General features: G+C 48.3%; 1 protein-coding gene across 3 annotated transcripts in view; it reads left to right on the forward strand.

Moving 5' to 3' along the window:
• Positions 1–16,003, forward strand: part of LRP11 (LDL receptor related protein 11) — a 47,088-nt gene that overhangs the window by 23,146 nt on the left and 7,939 nt on the right. For 2 of the 3 annotated variants that reach the window (XM_074990393.1, XM_074990394.1), the window contains 3 exons: positions 1,473–1,529; positions 9,103–9,201; positions 10,127–11,872. In XM_074990393.1, the coding sequence (XP_074846494.1) occupies positions 1,473–1,529; positions 9,103–9,201; positions 10,127–10,281 (311 nt within the window). In that variant the 3' untranslated portion in view covers positions 10,282–11,872. Of the gene's footprint in view, positions 1–1,472; positions 1,530–9,102; positions 9,202–10,126; positions 11,873–16,003 lie in introns of those variants that run through there. The other variant, XM_074990395.1, reaches the window with a different exon arrangement.

Genomic DNA, 16,003 nt, shown 5'->3' on the forward strand with positions numbered 1-16,003 from the left:
GCAAGGGTCTGTACTATTTCTTCAAAGTCCCATCCTGGGAAGCCTGCTCTAATGTAGTACTAATAAAAATCTAAATCTCAGCATATTAAGCTTTTTGTCTTAAAAACATAAAAATGATCAGTTATTGTACTTGTAGAAGATACAGGCTTTGAAGACAAACATTTTTGGGATGTGATTTTTCTTTAAGATGTTATTTCTTTTTTCTGAATAAATCTAGTAATACTCTGATAGAAAATATTTACATAGAGCTGTGTGGTTTCAGCACCTCATCTTCATGTGATTTCAGCCTAAAGACCTACAGAACAAATTGAAAACACTGAAGTTTATAATCTAATTGACCTTGTGTTTGCTACTACTGAGTTGTTTCTGCTCATTTAGTGAGAGTTCCTTATTGCAAAAAATCCCCCTAGTCAGCAACCTAGTCATGATTTCATATAAGGGAAATGATGGTAAATTTTGTTTCTGGGCCTGCTGTCCTTCCTGGATGAAGAAAGTGCCTTGACTACACAACAGGGTCCGTCTAGCTTGCTGATAAATGGCACTGTTAATGTCAAGGACACTTCAGTATTCTGCTTGAGAGATTGTGGCTATGGGATGCAGGGTTAAAGGAATCAACCCCATCAAATAAAGGAGCACCTCAGTCTTCAGCGGGGATAAAAAAAGTGCCAACAGAGGAGAGCTAGGGTTATTGTGAGCAGAAGCCATTCAGGTTCTCTCACAGTTTTACAAAACACAGGCCGTGTCTACACTAGCCCCAAACTTCAAAATGGCCATGCAAATGGCCATTTTGAAGTTTACTAATGAAGCGCTGAAATACATGGTCAGCACCTCATTAGCATGCGGGCGGCCGCGGCACTTCGAAATTGGTGTGCCTCGCCGCCGCATGGCTCGTCCCGACGGGGCTCCTTTTCGAAAGGACCCTGCCTACTTCGAAGTCCCCTTATTCCTATGAGCAGACGGGAATAAGGGAACTTCAAAGTAGGCGGGGTCCTTTCGAAAAGGAGCCCCGTCGGGACAAGCCATGCAGCAGCGAGGCACGTCAATTTCGAAGTGCCGCGGCCGCCCGCATGATAATGAAGGGCTGAATATGTATTTCAGCGCTTCATTAGTAAACTTCGAAATGGCCATTTGCATGGCCATTTCGAAGTTTGGGGCTAGTGTAGACACGGCCACACTTATGTGTAATTAACCCTTCCATTTTAGTATAGGTCCTCTCCTGAGTTGGCATACTAAATTTCAAGTGATTCTCTGAGCTGGATAACAGGTGCATCATGTTTTCACACCTATGAATGACTAGATGAGGCCCACCAGACTAATTTTACTTATGAGCTCAATCAAATTTGACTGTGTCTCCTGGATGTTGCAAAGGTAGTATTATGAGCCTGTGCCTCAAAAATATATTAAAATGAACTCTTCATCTCAACCAATGAGACTTTCTTTGCAAAGCATGATCTTCTTAAATGTATTAACAGGTGCAGTTTCACAACAGACTACAACGGATCCATCATCTCAGTCCAACTCAGAACCAGGTTTGACTTGTTTTTAAATACTTATTTTATATATTGTCACAACATTTTAGGTTAGGAAAGGGAGTGGTTTAATGGGTGCAGTGACTGGAAGATGACACTAGACAAAAATCAAACAAGAAATAAGTCCAAATTTTAACAGCTAAAGTAGTTCACTCTTGAAACAACTTACATGAGAATATGGTAGAGCCTCCCATCATTTTGAATCTTTGCATCAAGCCTGGCTGTCCTTCTGTGGCATGCTCTAATTCAACTGTAAGTGTCATGATGCAGAAATTATTTGGTATATTTTGTGGACTGTATAATGCAGAAGGTCAGTCCTGGAGATAGCCCCTGCTGATCTTAGTCTAGGATGAGATGAGATTTTCTTTGTGACAAAAGGTTGCAGGAAGCAGTTTCTTACTCCTCCCTTTAAGCTACTGTGATCATTAACAACACTAGTGGGGACACATCCCACTTCCTGTTACGTGTAGGCCAACAACCTCCTGGATTTTAACTTTTCCTTCGCAACAAGAAACCATGTGTCTTCTTATTCCTGTCTTAACCTAGAAATAATACAGCTTTATAGCAACTCTCTTGAAGAGCCCAGCTCAACACAATCCACTGTCCTAAGAATGCCTTTCCCTCATATTTATAACTGCCTGAAAGTATTTAGTTACAGTACAGTTTGAAACTCTAATCCGGCTCCCTCGGGACCTGATCAGTGCCAGACGAGAGCATTTGCCAGATCACAGGAAGTCATATTGTCTAGCAGAACTACCACGGCTCACTTGGCTCTTGGAAGACATTTCGGGTTAAATTACAGCTAAATAACAGCACAGAACACTGACAGCCAGGACTGGTTGCTGGAAACAAACTTTATGGGACCACAGGAAACATGCCCACTCCCATGATAAGTGGGCATCCAGATAAGAAAAATCATGCTGGATTATGGAGTTTGCTGGACAAGAGAGTTCCAGATTAGAGAGGTTTAACCTGTATTACAAGATTTGAATGATGGATAGAGAGATGGAGCATAGTTGAAATGTGATTATAGTCTCTAACTCTGCATTTCTGACTTACAAAACTTGATTATTTTCCAAAACTTTAACCAGAATTAGAAATTGTCTGATATTCAGGTATTTATACCTCTGTTCTAGTTGTATTTTAAGTAATATTTAGTTCTTCTTCGAGTGTCCCTGTGGGTGCTCCACATTACGTGTCGGGTTCGCCCGGCGCCGCAGATCAGATCTTCCAAGCAGTTTCTGCCGGACCGCGCATGCGCCGGTGCGCACCACTCCCTTGCGCGTTCCTGGCCACGTGCGCGATCCGGTCCCCGCCAGTTCCTCTTAACCGCCGTCGGCTGCAGACGGAATCCAACTAGGCTACGGCCAACTTAGCGTATTCAATGGTTTTAACTGTTTTTCCTTAAAGTTTTCAAGTTCTTAGGCTACAGTTAAATTAGCCAGTTGTTATTTTCAAAAAAAAAAAAACCAAAAAAAAAACAAGCGGGAAGGCATTCAGTCCAGTCCTAGTAACAAGCGGAGCACCGGAGGCCAGGAGCCGAGGGCCATTAGCCCTCCTGCCGCGGCAGGCTATCCGAGAGGGGGAAAACAGCACAGAGAAGGTGCTAAGTACCCCATTAACAACTGAAAGACTCACCAACAATGTCCTCTTCAGGATTCAAGAAATGTGAGTCTTGCCGAGAGGCAATGCCAGCGTCTGATGGGCACAGTCACTGCATAAGGTACCTGGGGGAGTCCCATGTCAAGCAGAAATGCTCCTTCTGTGCAAAATTGACAGCCAGAGCAAGGAAGGACAGGGAGATGCGGCTTAAAATGCTGCTCTTCGACAAGGCCCTCCAGCCAGACGTGCCGGAGCGGCCGCAGCAGGAGGGACCCTCCGGGGCCCATAAAAGGAAAGCCGCCTCCCTCACCCCATCAGCGCAAAAACGGAGGAAAGCCTCCCCAGCCCGATCCCTGCCGGCAGCAACAGCAAGCGGGACGGGAGGAGCGCACAGCCCCCAGCCGCAGCAACAGCTGATCGGCGGCGGCACGGAGAGCCACGTGGAGGCGGCTCAGCCTCCAATAATCAAACAGCCGCCCCGCACTGCAGGCAGGGCAGTGGCTAAACAAGCGCCAGTACCGGTGGCACCGACCCCCGGGGAACCGGCGGTGCAGAGCGCACAGGCACGCAGCCTGCAGGCACCGGAGGACACCGCCCGTGCGGCACCGCCCATAAGCGTGCCGAGCATGGCGCGGACAGGGCCGAGATCCCCTCCACGTCAGGGGGCGGAGCTACCCCCTCAAGGGAGGGGGAAGGCTGCACACAAAACAAGGCACCGCAGCCTCTCTCCAGACAGGGCTGCAGAGTTGCTTTCTCTCAGCCCTCCGCTCATGCTGCAGACTCCAACTAGAAGGCAGGGGTCCCCCCTAGCCTACCCGGAGCCCCCGTCTCCATTTTTACAACCAGCCTCGCCCTGGCTGGGACCACCTTCACCCTTCCTGGGGTTTGAGCCGCTGGAGTACTATCACAAATCGCTCCCTCCAGTGTCCCAGGTCTCTCGACGATCTCGCTCCCCCAGACGCAGAGGGTATGCACCAAGGGAGTGGTCTAGGTCACCTTCCCAAGAACAGTGCCCATGCTGCCATGGTTGCCCCTATGACGCGGGGCATAGACACCAGCAGCAATCTACCAGGAAAAGATCCCCACAGACGGTCCCGTGCCCCCGAGGGCAATCGCGAATGGGGACAGAGACTCAAGTATCTCAGGGGGAACTGGTTACGGAACCCGAGATTTTCCCTTGCAAGCTTCCAGCTAGCAGATGTACCATCACCAACAGGAACCGGAAGGGTCCAGAGGGGCGTACCCTAGTGGTTCCTCACTCTCTTCCCTGGACGAGGCTACGGCCCCAGGGCACGTCCATCCTCCGGACGATCTCAAACAGTTTCAAGAGCTGTTTAAGAGGGTGGCCTTCACGCAAGGCATCCAGACAGCAGAGGTGCAAGAGAAACACCATAAGCTCCTCAAAAATCTGAGACCTCCGGCCTCCTCCAAAATAGCAATACCGCTTGATGAAGCAATCTTGGAGTCCGCCACTATGATATGGCAGACCCCTGCGACTATTCCGCCTGTCCACAAGAGAGCGGATAAGAAATACTTCGTTCCGGCGAAGGGCATGGAGTTCCTGTTCAGCCACCCATAACCAAATTCCTTGGTGGTGGAGTCGTCGCAACAAAGATCAAAGACATCTCAATTCAAGACAGGGGGAACAGACAAAGATGCCAAGAAGCTAGAGCTGTTCGGCAGAAAGGTCTACTCCTCCTCCACTCTACTGTTGCAAATGGCAAATTATGCAGCGCATCTAGCGCACCATAATTTCGACAACTACACTAGGTTAACCTCCCTCATGGACTCGCTTCCAGAGGACAAGAAACCAGTGCTCAAGGCCATCGTGCAAGAAGACTACGCAGCCTCAAGGACAGGAGTTCAGATCACCCTGGATGTTGCGGACACAGCAGCACGCTCCACAGCTATGGCAGTGGTGATGCGAAGGGAGTCCTGGCTCCAGACTTCGGGTATACCGAGGGATCTGCAGGCAAAGATAGTCAGTCTTCCCTTTGACTCGCAGAAGCTGTTTGTTGAATCAACTGACTCGGTCCTTCATTCCAGTAAAGATTCAAAAGCCACACTTCAGACCCTGGGGATTTACACCCCTCTATACAGAAGGAAAAAGTACTACCCTCAACAAAGACGGTACCAGTACCAGCCACAGCGTCCCCAGTACCACAGGGGTTACGAGCAAGGGCGACATCAACAGCACCAGCAGTACAGAACTCCCAGGCGACGTTCCCAACAGAGCCGTGCGTCCTCGGGGCAGGGCCAAAGGCCACAAGTTTGACACACAGATCCAGGGCTGCGCCATCACTACCATCGCACAAGGTCATCCGAAGTGGCTATTCCACCATCGCCTCCGACCATTCTACGACCAGTGGCAAAGGATCACCACAGACAAATGGGTGCTGGAGATCATAGCCACGGGGTACGCCATCCCCTTCCAGTCGCTCCCACTGCCACGACCTCCACCCAGGCCCCACCTCCAGGAGGCCTCCCACGTAGCGAGGCTCAAGCAGGAGGTAGACCATCTCATGCTCATAGGGGCAGTGGAAAGAGTGCCGGAGCAACTGCAAGGGAAAGGGTTCTACTCGAGGTACTTCCTCACGGAGAAAAAGACAGGAGGCTGGAGGCCCATCTTAGATCTTCGAGGCCTCAACCGGGACCTGCGCAAGCAACGCTTTCGGACGATCACAATCGCCTCCATTCTTACGGCACTAGACGATGGAGATTGGTCTGCAGCCCTCGACTTACAAGTCGCGTATTTTCACATAACTATCCATCCGGCTCACCGACGATTCGTCCGGTTCGTGGTAGGCAAAGAACATCTTCAATACAAGGTCCTACCGTTTGTCCTCTCCTCGGCCCCCAGAGTCTTCACCAAGACCTTGGCAGTGGTGTCAGCCTACCTGCACAGACAGGGGGTATTTATATTCCCATATCTGGACGACTGCCAACTCAAAGGGGCCTCGAAGGGGGAGGTACTACGCATGATACGCGTCACAGCAGGCACGTTCTCTTCGCTAGGCCTGGTTATCAATCTGGCAAAATCAAAGATAGAGCCCACACAGGACATAGAGTTCATAGGGGCACACATAAATTCTATTACAGCGAGAGTGTATCTACCAGAGACTCGCTTTCGGGCCATCGGTTCCCTCGTGCAAGTCATCACCTTCAGCCCTACGGTGCCGGTCCTGACGTGCTTACAGCTGCTGGGCCACATGGCAGCGGCGACGTTCGTAGTACAGAACGCCAGGTTACACATGCTCAGCATGCGGCACTGGCTGGCGAGCGTATACAAACCGGCAGCACACACCGTTCACAGGGTGGTGTCGCCCACAGCAGAGGTGCGCAAATCCCTGCAATGGTGGGTAAACCCCAAGAACTTGCTAACAGGGGTACCCTTCCACCAACCACAAATATTGGTTTTTCTTACTACAGATGCCTCCCTCATAGGGTGGGGAGCACACATGGGCGAAGAGGTGACTCAAGGGCTGTGGTCCTCCACGGAGCAGTCACTGCACATAAATATACTGGAGCTCATAGCAGTGTTCAACGCCTTCAGACACTTTCGAGACCATATACAAGGCAAAGTAGTCGGGATCAGTACAGACAATACCTCCACCATGTTTTATATAAATCGGCAAGGAGGAGCTCGGTCCCGTGCCTTATGTGCGGAAGCAGTCCGGTTATGGAACTGGTGCATCGCCGACAATATAATCTTGAAAGCCTCGTACTTACCAGGTGCTCACAATGTGAAGGCAGACCAGCTGAGCAGGCGTTTCGCACTCACGCACAAGTGGCAGATCCATCCCGATCTGCTACGACCGATTTTTCACGCATGGGGTTTTCTCCAGATAGACCTGTTTGCCACTCAACACAACAAGAAGTGCCCACGATTCTGCTCCAGGGCAGGACTGGGACGGGGGTCCCTGAGGGACCCGTTCGCGATCTCCTGGAGGGGCCCCCTGCTTTACGCTTTTCCTCCCACAGCGCTGATCCACAAAGTCTTGCAGAAAGCCAGGAGGGAAGGAGCCCGAATGATCCTGCTAGTCCCAACGTGGGATCGACAGCAATGGTTCCCCCTACTCCTGCGCATGTCCGACTGTCCACCGATGCCCCTTCCGGTGGCGCCGGATCTGCTCACGCAAGCCCAGTGGTCCATAGTGCATCCGCACCCCCAAGGCCTGCGACTACAAGTGTGGTTAATCCATGGCTCAGCTCCCTAGAGAGCATATGTATGGAGGAAGTGCAACAAGTCCTAGAAAGTAGCAGGAGGACTTCCACCAGGAAGACCTACAAGCAGAAATGGGCTTGCTTCACGGCATGGTGTTCTACCAAACAGCTAGGCCCCCTTTCGGTGCCTATACCTGTAATATTAGAGTATTTACTGGACCTCAAGAGAGGACTCTCACTATCCTCGTTAAAGGTCCACCTTGCCGCCATTTCGGCGTTCAGACACGAAGAGGAAGGGCACACGGTGTTCGCCCATCCCATGGTTACCAGGTTCCTCAAAGGGTTGGTAAACCTATACCCCCCTTGGAAACCGCTTCCACCTTCGTGGAACTTGGACCTGGTGCTTAATGTGCTAACGGGACCACCGTTTGAGCCTTTGGCCACGGTTTCCCTCCGCCTCCTTATGATAAAGATGACCTTTCTTCTCGCAATCACGTCAGCTCGCAGGGTGAGCGAGCTTGCGGCAGTTATGGCAACGCCACCCTGCACTGTTTTTTCCAAGGAGGCGGTAACCATACAGCTGCATCCAGCCTTTGTTCCCAAAGTTTCTTCTGAGTTTCACATTAACGAACCTATTGTTTTACCCTCGTTTTATCCAAAGCCTCATAACTCTAACAAAGAGGCGCGCCTACACCTCTTGGACGTGAGGAGGGCACGAGCCTTCTATATAGACAGGACCAAGTCCTTCCGGAAAATGGATAGACTCCTTGTCTCTCTCGCTCCCAAATCGAAAGGAGAAGGTCTCTCTTCGCAGAGAATCTCGAAGCACATCGTATCCTGCATAAAAATGTGCTACGAACTCAAAAAGACTCCTTTATTGGCCACTCCCAGGGCTCATTCCACTAGGGCGGTGGCAGCATCAACAGCCTTTTTGAAGGGCCTTGCGCTAAAAGACATTTGCAGAGCGGCGACTTGGTCATCCTATGACACCTTCGCCAAACATTACGCCCTTCACAGGGTATTCCAAGAGGATACCCGTCTCTCGACAGCGGTCCTCTCGGGGACAAGCTGCACATAATCCGATTACCCACCTCCTATCTTGGGTTACTGCTGGGTAGTCACCTAATGTCGAGCACCCACGGGGACACTCGAAGAAGAAAGAAAGGTTACTCACCGTAATAACGGTGGTTCTTCGAGAGGTGTCCCCGTGGGTGCTCCACTACCCGCCCATCCTCCCTGCTTCGGATCTCTGTTTAGTGTTTTGCAGGAGCATCCGAGGCAGTTGGTCAAGGAACTGGCGGGGACCGGATCGCGCACGTGGCCAGGAGCGCGCAAGGGAGCGGCGCGCTCCGGCGCATGCGCGGTCCGGCAGAAACTGCTTGGAAGATCCGATCTGCGGTGCCGGGCGAGCCCAACACCTAATGTGGAGCACCCACGGGGACACATCTCAAAGAACCACCGTTACTACGGTGAGTAACCTTTCTTTATCCCCCTAACCACATCTTAGTGAAGATTTTTGTTTGGAATTTCTCTTTGATGCTCAGGCAGTACACAGTTAAATTACCTGTGAATGGATGACAATTGTGTGTTGTGATTGGTATATGATGGAGGGGGACTTTTCCTTTGCAACTTACTGTCACTAACTTGTATTTCAAAATGTGTAAGGATCAGCAGATCATAATGGAGTATGGTGGATTTATCCACTTTCACCTTATTTGGTTAGATTTGCAACTGACACAGAGGCAAATCCATTTCCTCAATCACCCAATTGTAATAATTAGGTCTTTCTTGCTTGATTATTATGCAGGTAATATTTCCTCAGGGAAAAGGACAGATAAGAACGAAAATGGTATTATTGTGTCAAAAAGTGAGCAGGCTGCAGGGGGGCATCCAGTCCCAGAAACAGGTAAGACTGATACACATTTTAACCAACTGATTTTGCTCTTTGTGACTTTTATGATGTTTAAAATAAATAGGCCAGCTAGTATTTTTCAGATAGGTGTGACAGTCCTCGATAAAAATAAGGACAGGATTAGTACAGGGCTTGCCAACCAGTTAGAGACAAAGCCAAAATAGAGGATAGCGTGCAAGGAGCCACATATTCTGTATTTATATTTTATATAGATGTATAAAAATATAGGTCAATATATAGATACATAATATGTCTAAATGGTCTCCACCTCCCCCAGAGCCAGGCACTCCCAGCAGCCTCCCTCCACTCTAAGTGAACGTCCTCCCCCACCTCCAGAGCCAGGGTCTCCCAGAGCCAGCCACTGCTAACCTTTCCCCTCCCCAGACCCAGGCTCCACCAGCCCACCCTCTGCTCTAAATCAATGTGCTTTCCCCCCAAAGCCAGGCACCCCCAGCCCCAACCCCCACTCTAATTCCATGCCAGCAACTCACTGGAGCCGCCGTTGGAGATGCTGCCATGCGCTTCTCCCACCAAGCGGTGGGGCACATGAATGCACTAGCAGATGGTACTTGCAGTGTGTGGCTCTGAGAGGAGCCACTGCCACGTGCTTCTCCCACCAAGCAGTGTGGTGCATGCACAGAGCAGGCGGGCAGCACTCCCAGTGCGCTGGTCTGAGGAGCTGCATTTAAAGCCTCAAAGAGCTGCAGGTGGGCCACCCCGGCTTAGTATGGCACCCTAGCAACATTTCAGCTAATGCCAGATTTGTATGACAGTTTGCCAATGTAAGGTACACAAGGTAGGTTTGCATTACTTCAGCTGGACTGGTGTGCTGGTTGCTTAAAGCCTGCAAGACAACTGTAGTTCTTCCCCACCCCACCTTTAGTATGTTAAAGCATAAACTTTCTTACTCACTCTTTAGGTGCTGTGCTACCCCTGGCTTTAGGGTTGGCCATCACTGCTTTGCTCCTGCTTATGGTTGCTTGTCGACTGCGTTTGGTGAGACAGAAACTTAAAAAAGCTCGCCCCATTACATCGGAGGAGTCTGACTATCTCATAAATGGGATGTATCTATAAAGATGTTGCTTGTTTTCTCCACTTTGCAGTTTTCCCTAAGCTTCTGTCACCAGCAAATGACCATTGCTTTGGTAAGACTAGCTTAAAAATAAATTCAAAGAAATCTTTTTAAAGTCTGCAAGAAGAGAAACCTGTTCACCCATTTGGTTACATAGTATGTTTTTTTATTAATTGGATAGATCCTGATGTAGTTAAAAATCAGTGTGGACTATGTTGGAATAACCATATTTTTATTACATATAAAAATGGTGTAGGTTGGAGAGACTGCCCCTGGATGGCAGAGTACCTTAGCCTTTCACCTCATTTACTTGTGTCCAGGAACACAACTGGACACAGTTGTAAGTTTCATATCTCATAGTAGCCCAGGATTAGCATAACTAGGATATAGGGAATCAGAATGGAGACAGACAGACCTGTGTAGGAAAGCAGGTACAGTGCCAGCCAAAACCTTGCCTTTCTCCTCTCAATGCTGTCAGAAGAACTGCCCTCTAAAATGTAAAAACTGTGTTGTTCAGCATGTTAATTTACCATCTGAGGAGGATTTGTGCATGTTAAAAATGCAGCTTATACACTGGAAATACTTTTGTCCAAAGTTTGTGTCTTTGTAAATTAACAGCAAAGTGCCACCTTTTGAATTTCAACTTTGATTTTGTAGAAGAGCATTCCCCCATTCTGCGTAGCTTAAATCCCTTTATCTTGCAAACATGTAACACCCCAGTGAAAATTTTTAGCCCTTTTGGACTCACCCCCTGTGAACAGCACAATTATGTGAGATCATGCAACTGTCTCCTCCCCTAAAGCTCATAGCTTGTTCAGTCTTTTCTAGTTCTATCCCAACACTCAGAATTTTTAAAGACATTCCTACAATGACTGTTTCTTGAGCCAGGCAATACCTTTGTTAGATTTATTCTATTCAATGTTGTCAATAAGTGAAGTTAACTTCAGCCAGACATAGTGCTCTTACTGCTTCTATGACAGTGAGATTGACACTCAGGACTAAATTTTCCATATAAATACTGGTGAGACATTGTTCCTGCTTTTTGGAGAAGTTTACGGAACTTATCAATTGAACCCTTAGCTCCAGTGACTATCCCCATAAAAATCTCCTAGAATTAGAACAAGTAATTGATGTTTGAATGAATTTAAGATGTGCTAACAGTAAAATGTGCTTAATACATGTTAAATATATACTGTGCTGCTTATCCTGTTTGTCTGAATGTGCAAGGGTGTGTCATACGCATCAGGAGTCCCTGTTTTAAAAGAAAAAAAAAAACCAAGACGAATGAGGCATGCATCTTTTTGTATGTCATCCTTTGTATGACAAGGAATTAAAATCAATTTGAATATTGCTATGGTATACAGCTCACTCATCAAAAAGCCCATGATGTTCAAGTCTCGATTACCTTTATGTAAAATAATAGTGATAATAAACCTATTTTATTCTTACATATTGAACTGTGTTCATTTGCAGTTACAAGTTTAAATTCTCATGTTAACATTGTCCTCACCAGTTTGCATTTTCTGGAGGGAAAGAGCGATCAAAGCACCATGTCAATAGTATATTTCCCTGCTTCCCTTCTGGGATCACGGTTCTTTTAGCCAGAAATGCTATCCTCAAACTGAGAAACAATTTCCTAAAAAAAGTTACATGAAAATGGAAACTTATATGTGAGCGATGTTGTGATCTGAATTTTTTTTATATTAAAAATGCAGTTAAATCAGATTTGCAACTATTGCTCCTTTTAAAAGTTATACTTCAAGGGTAACATTCACAGTAATTGAAATATCTCCACTAGTTTAATGGCCTATAAAGGCACTTTATTTTTCTTACTTGCTCTCCCATCACTTTGTACCATTGGAAATTTCTGCTAAAGGGAGAATAATTGGTGTAAAAACCAGGCACGTACCTATTTCTAACTATCGCTCTTCGAGTGCTTGTTCAGCTTATTCCAGTTAGGTGTCTGCACACGCATGTGCACAGTAGCCTAAAGATTTTCCCATAGCATCACCTGTAAGAGTCAGTCTGGGCACCCCCTGGCATCATGCTTTCATGGCATCCAGCGTAGAGCTCTGTTGACCCACCTCCTCTTAGGTTCCTCCATGTCAGCTACTCCAAAGGCGTGGGTGCTTACGGGAATAGACAGGAACACCAGATCTTAAAGAACAGTTACAAGAAGGTACATAATCATTTTAAGTTTGAGTGCTTGTATAACAACTACATGAATCACAAGCAGTTTAGGAGGTGAGGTTAGAGTTAACCACCTCTCATCTAAAAGCAGCATCCTCTTTAGCTTGCTGAGTAATCGTATAATAGAAGGCAAAGGTATGGATTGAGGACCACATAGCTATTCTAGGGCTTTTATGAGCAGGGGAACTTGATCTAGAAATGCTGTGGAAGAAGCTTTTGCTCTGGTGAAATGTGCTATGATCGGAGGTGCAGGACCTTCTACTAGCCTGTAGCACTCTCCAAGACACGATACGACACATGCTGTTGTATCAGTTGGCCTTTCATTCTACCTGCAAGTGCCTCAAAACATTTTTGTTCCCTCAGTAGACATGATTCTGGGATGCACTAATGGGAGCGTTCTAATAATAACTAATAGGAGCGAGACACAAGAAGTAATTCTCCTGCTCTACTCTGCACTGATTAGGCCTAAATTGGCATCATGTCCAGTTCTGGGCACATTTCAAAAAAAGATGGACAAATTAGAGAGGGTCCACAGAAGAGCAACAAAAATTATTAAAGGTCTAGAAAAACAATCTATGAGGGAAAACTGAAAGAATTGTGTTTGTTTAGTTTGGAAAAGCAAAGATGTGAGTTGGAACACGATAGCTGTTTTCAAGTATCTAAAATGGTGTTACAAGGAAGAGGGAGACAACTGTTCTCCTTGACCTCTGATGATAGGACAAGAGGCTATGAGCTTAAATTGCAACGAGGGATTTAGGTTGGACATCAGGAAAAACTATCTGTACAGTTAAACACTAAAATAAAAGGTCTGGACAGACTCTACCCACGTGTACAAATTCATTCCCACATGAGAGCTTAATTTAGTCCCATGTAGACTCACGGTCCTGCCCTTCAAGCCCTTGGTGAACTGTTCATTACAGTACTTCTCCTATAAGGCAGCTTTCTTGGTGGTCATAACCTCGGCCAAGAGACCATTGGCACAGAGGACGCTGACATCAAAACTACCCTACAGTGTTCTACAAGGACAAGGTCCAGCTCAGGCCTAGCCAGCTTTTCTTCCAAAAGTAGTGTCTCAGTTCCACTTGAACCAAGACACTTTTATCTCAGTGTTTTATCCCAAGCCATGTTCTAGTGCCAAGGAGCAGAAACTGCACTCCCTCAATGTCCACAGAGCACTGGCCTTTGACACTGAGCAAACAAAAACATTTTGTAGCAGTTTTGTGGCAGAGAGATAGTTCTTTCATGCCAGCTACTCCAAATGGTGTGTGTGTGGCACTCATATTATGCTCCCATTTGTATTATATTTTCTCACTTCCATCTGTAAACGTGTTTTCCGTGCTACACCCTTCACGTGGATAACTTCACAACCTTTTCACAAATCATTAAGGCCTCCTCAACCACTTCTTTCCTAAAACACTTTATTCATGTCACCCACAAAAAGAAAGGTTACTCACTGTAGTAACGGTGCTTCTTCAAGATGTGTCCCCGTGGGTGCTCCACATTAGGTGTCGGGCTCGCCCGGCGCTGCAGATCGGATTTTCCAAGCAGTTTCTGCCACACCACGCATGCACCGGTGCGCGCCACTCCCTTGCGCGCTCCTGGCCACGTGCGCGATCCAGTCCCCACCAGTTCCTTGACCAACCGCCTCGGATGCTCCTGCAAAACACTAAACAGAGATCCGAAGCGGGGAGGATGGGCGGATGGTGGAGCACCCACGGGGACACATCTCGAAGAACCACCATTACTACGGTGAGTAACCTTTCTTTCTTCTTCGAGTGCCCCCGTGGGTACTCCACATTAGGTGACTACCCAGCAGTAACCCAAGATAGGAGGTGAGCAATCGGATCATGTACAGCTTGTCCCCGAGAGGACCGCTGTCGAGAACTGGGTATCCTCTTGGAATACACTGTGAAGGGCGTAATGCTTTGCGAAGGTGTCATAGGATGACCAGGTCGCCGCTCTGCAAATGTCCTTTAGCGCAAAGCCCTTGAAAAAGGCTGTTGATGCCGCCACCGCCCTAGTGGAGTGAGCCCTGGGCCTGGCCAGTAAAGGAGTCTTCTTGAGTTCGTAGCACATTTTTGTGCAGGATACGATGTGCTTTGAGATTCTCTGCGAAGAGAGACCTTCTCCTTTCGATTTGGGAGCGAGAGAGACCAGGAGTCTATCCGTTTTCCGGATGGGCTTGGTCCTGTCTATATAGAAGGCCAGCGCCCTCCTCACATCCAGGAGGTGTAGGCACGCCTCTTCGTTAGAGTTATGAGGCTTTGGATAAAACGAGGGTAAAACAATAGGTTCATTAATATGAAACTCTGAAGAAACCTTAGGAACAAAGGCTGGATGCAGCCGTAGAGTCACCGCCTCCTTGGAAAAAACAGTGTAGGGTAGCGTTGCCATAACTGCCGCAAGCTTGCTCGCCCTGCGAGCAGACGTGGTTGCGAGAAGGAAGGTCATCTTCATCGTAAGGAGGCGGAGGGGAACCGTGGCTAAAGGCTCGAACGGTGGTCCCGTTAGCGCATTAAGCACCAGGTCCAAGTTCCACGAAGGTGGAAGCAGTTTCCGAGGGGGGTATAGGTTTACCAACCCTTTGAGGAACCCGGTAACCATGGGATGGGCGAACACCGTGTGCCCTTCCTCTTCGCGTCTGAACGCCGAAATGGCGGCAAGGTGGACCTTTAACGAGGATAGTGAGAGTCCTCCTCTCGAGGTCCAGTAAATACTCTAATATTACAGGTATAGGCACCGAAAGGGGGGCTAGCTGTTTGGTAGAACACCATGCCGTGAAGCGAGTCCACTTCTGCTTGTAGGTCTTCCTGGTGGAAGTCCTCCTGCTACTTTCTAGGACTTGTTGCACTTCCTCCATACATGTGCTCTCTAGGGAGCTGAGCCATGGATTAACCACGCTTGTAGTCACAAGCCTTGGGGGTGCAGATGCACTATGGACCCCTGGGCTTGCGTGAGCAGATCCGGCGCCACCGGAAGGGGCATCGGTGGACGGTCCGACATGCACAGGAGCAGGGGGAACCATTGCTGTCGATCCCACGTTGGGACTAGCATGATCATTTGGGCTCCTTCCCTCCTGGCTTTCTGCAAGACTTTGTGGATCAGCACTGTGGGAGGAAAAGCGTAAAGCAGGGGGCCCCTCCAGGAGATCGCGAACGCGTCCCCCAGGGGCCCCTGTCCCAGTCCTGCCCTGGAGCAGAATCGTGGGCACTTCTTGTTGTGTTGAGTAGCAAACAGGTCTATCTGGGGAAAGCCCCATGTGTGAAAAATCGGTCGTAGCAGATCGGGACGGATCTGCCACTCGTGTGTGAGTGCGAAACGCCTGCTCAGCTGGTCTGCCTTCACATTGTGAGCGCCTGGTAAGCACGAGGCTTTCAAGGTTATATTGTTGGCGATGCACCAGTTCCACAACCGGACTGCTTCCGCATATAAGGCACAGGACCGAGCTCCTCCTTGCCGATTTATATAAAACATGGTGGAGGTATTGTCTGTACTGATCCCGACTACTTTGCCTTGTATATGGTCTCGAAAGTG

Source organism: Carettochelys insculpta, chromosome 3 (genome assembly GCF_033958435.1).
Source record: "Carettochelys insculpta isolate YL-2023 chromosome 3, ASM3395843v1, whole genome shotgun sequence".
Classification (NCBI taxonomy): Eukaryota; Metazoa; Chordata; order Testudines; family Carettochelyidae; genus Carettochelys; species Carettochelys insculpta.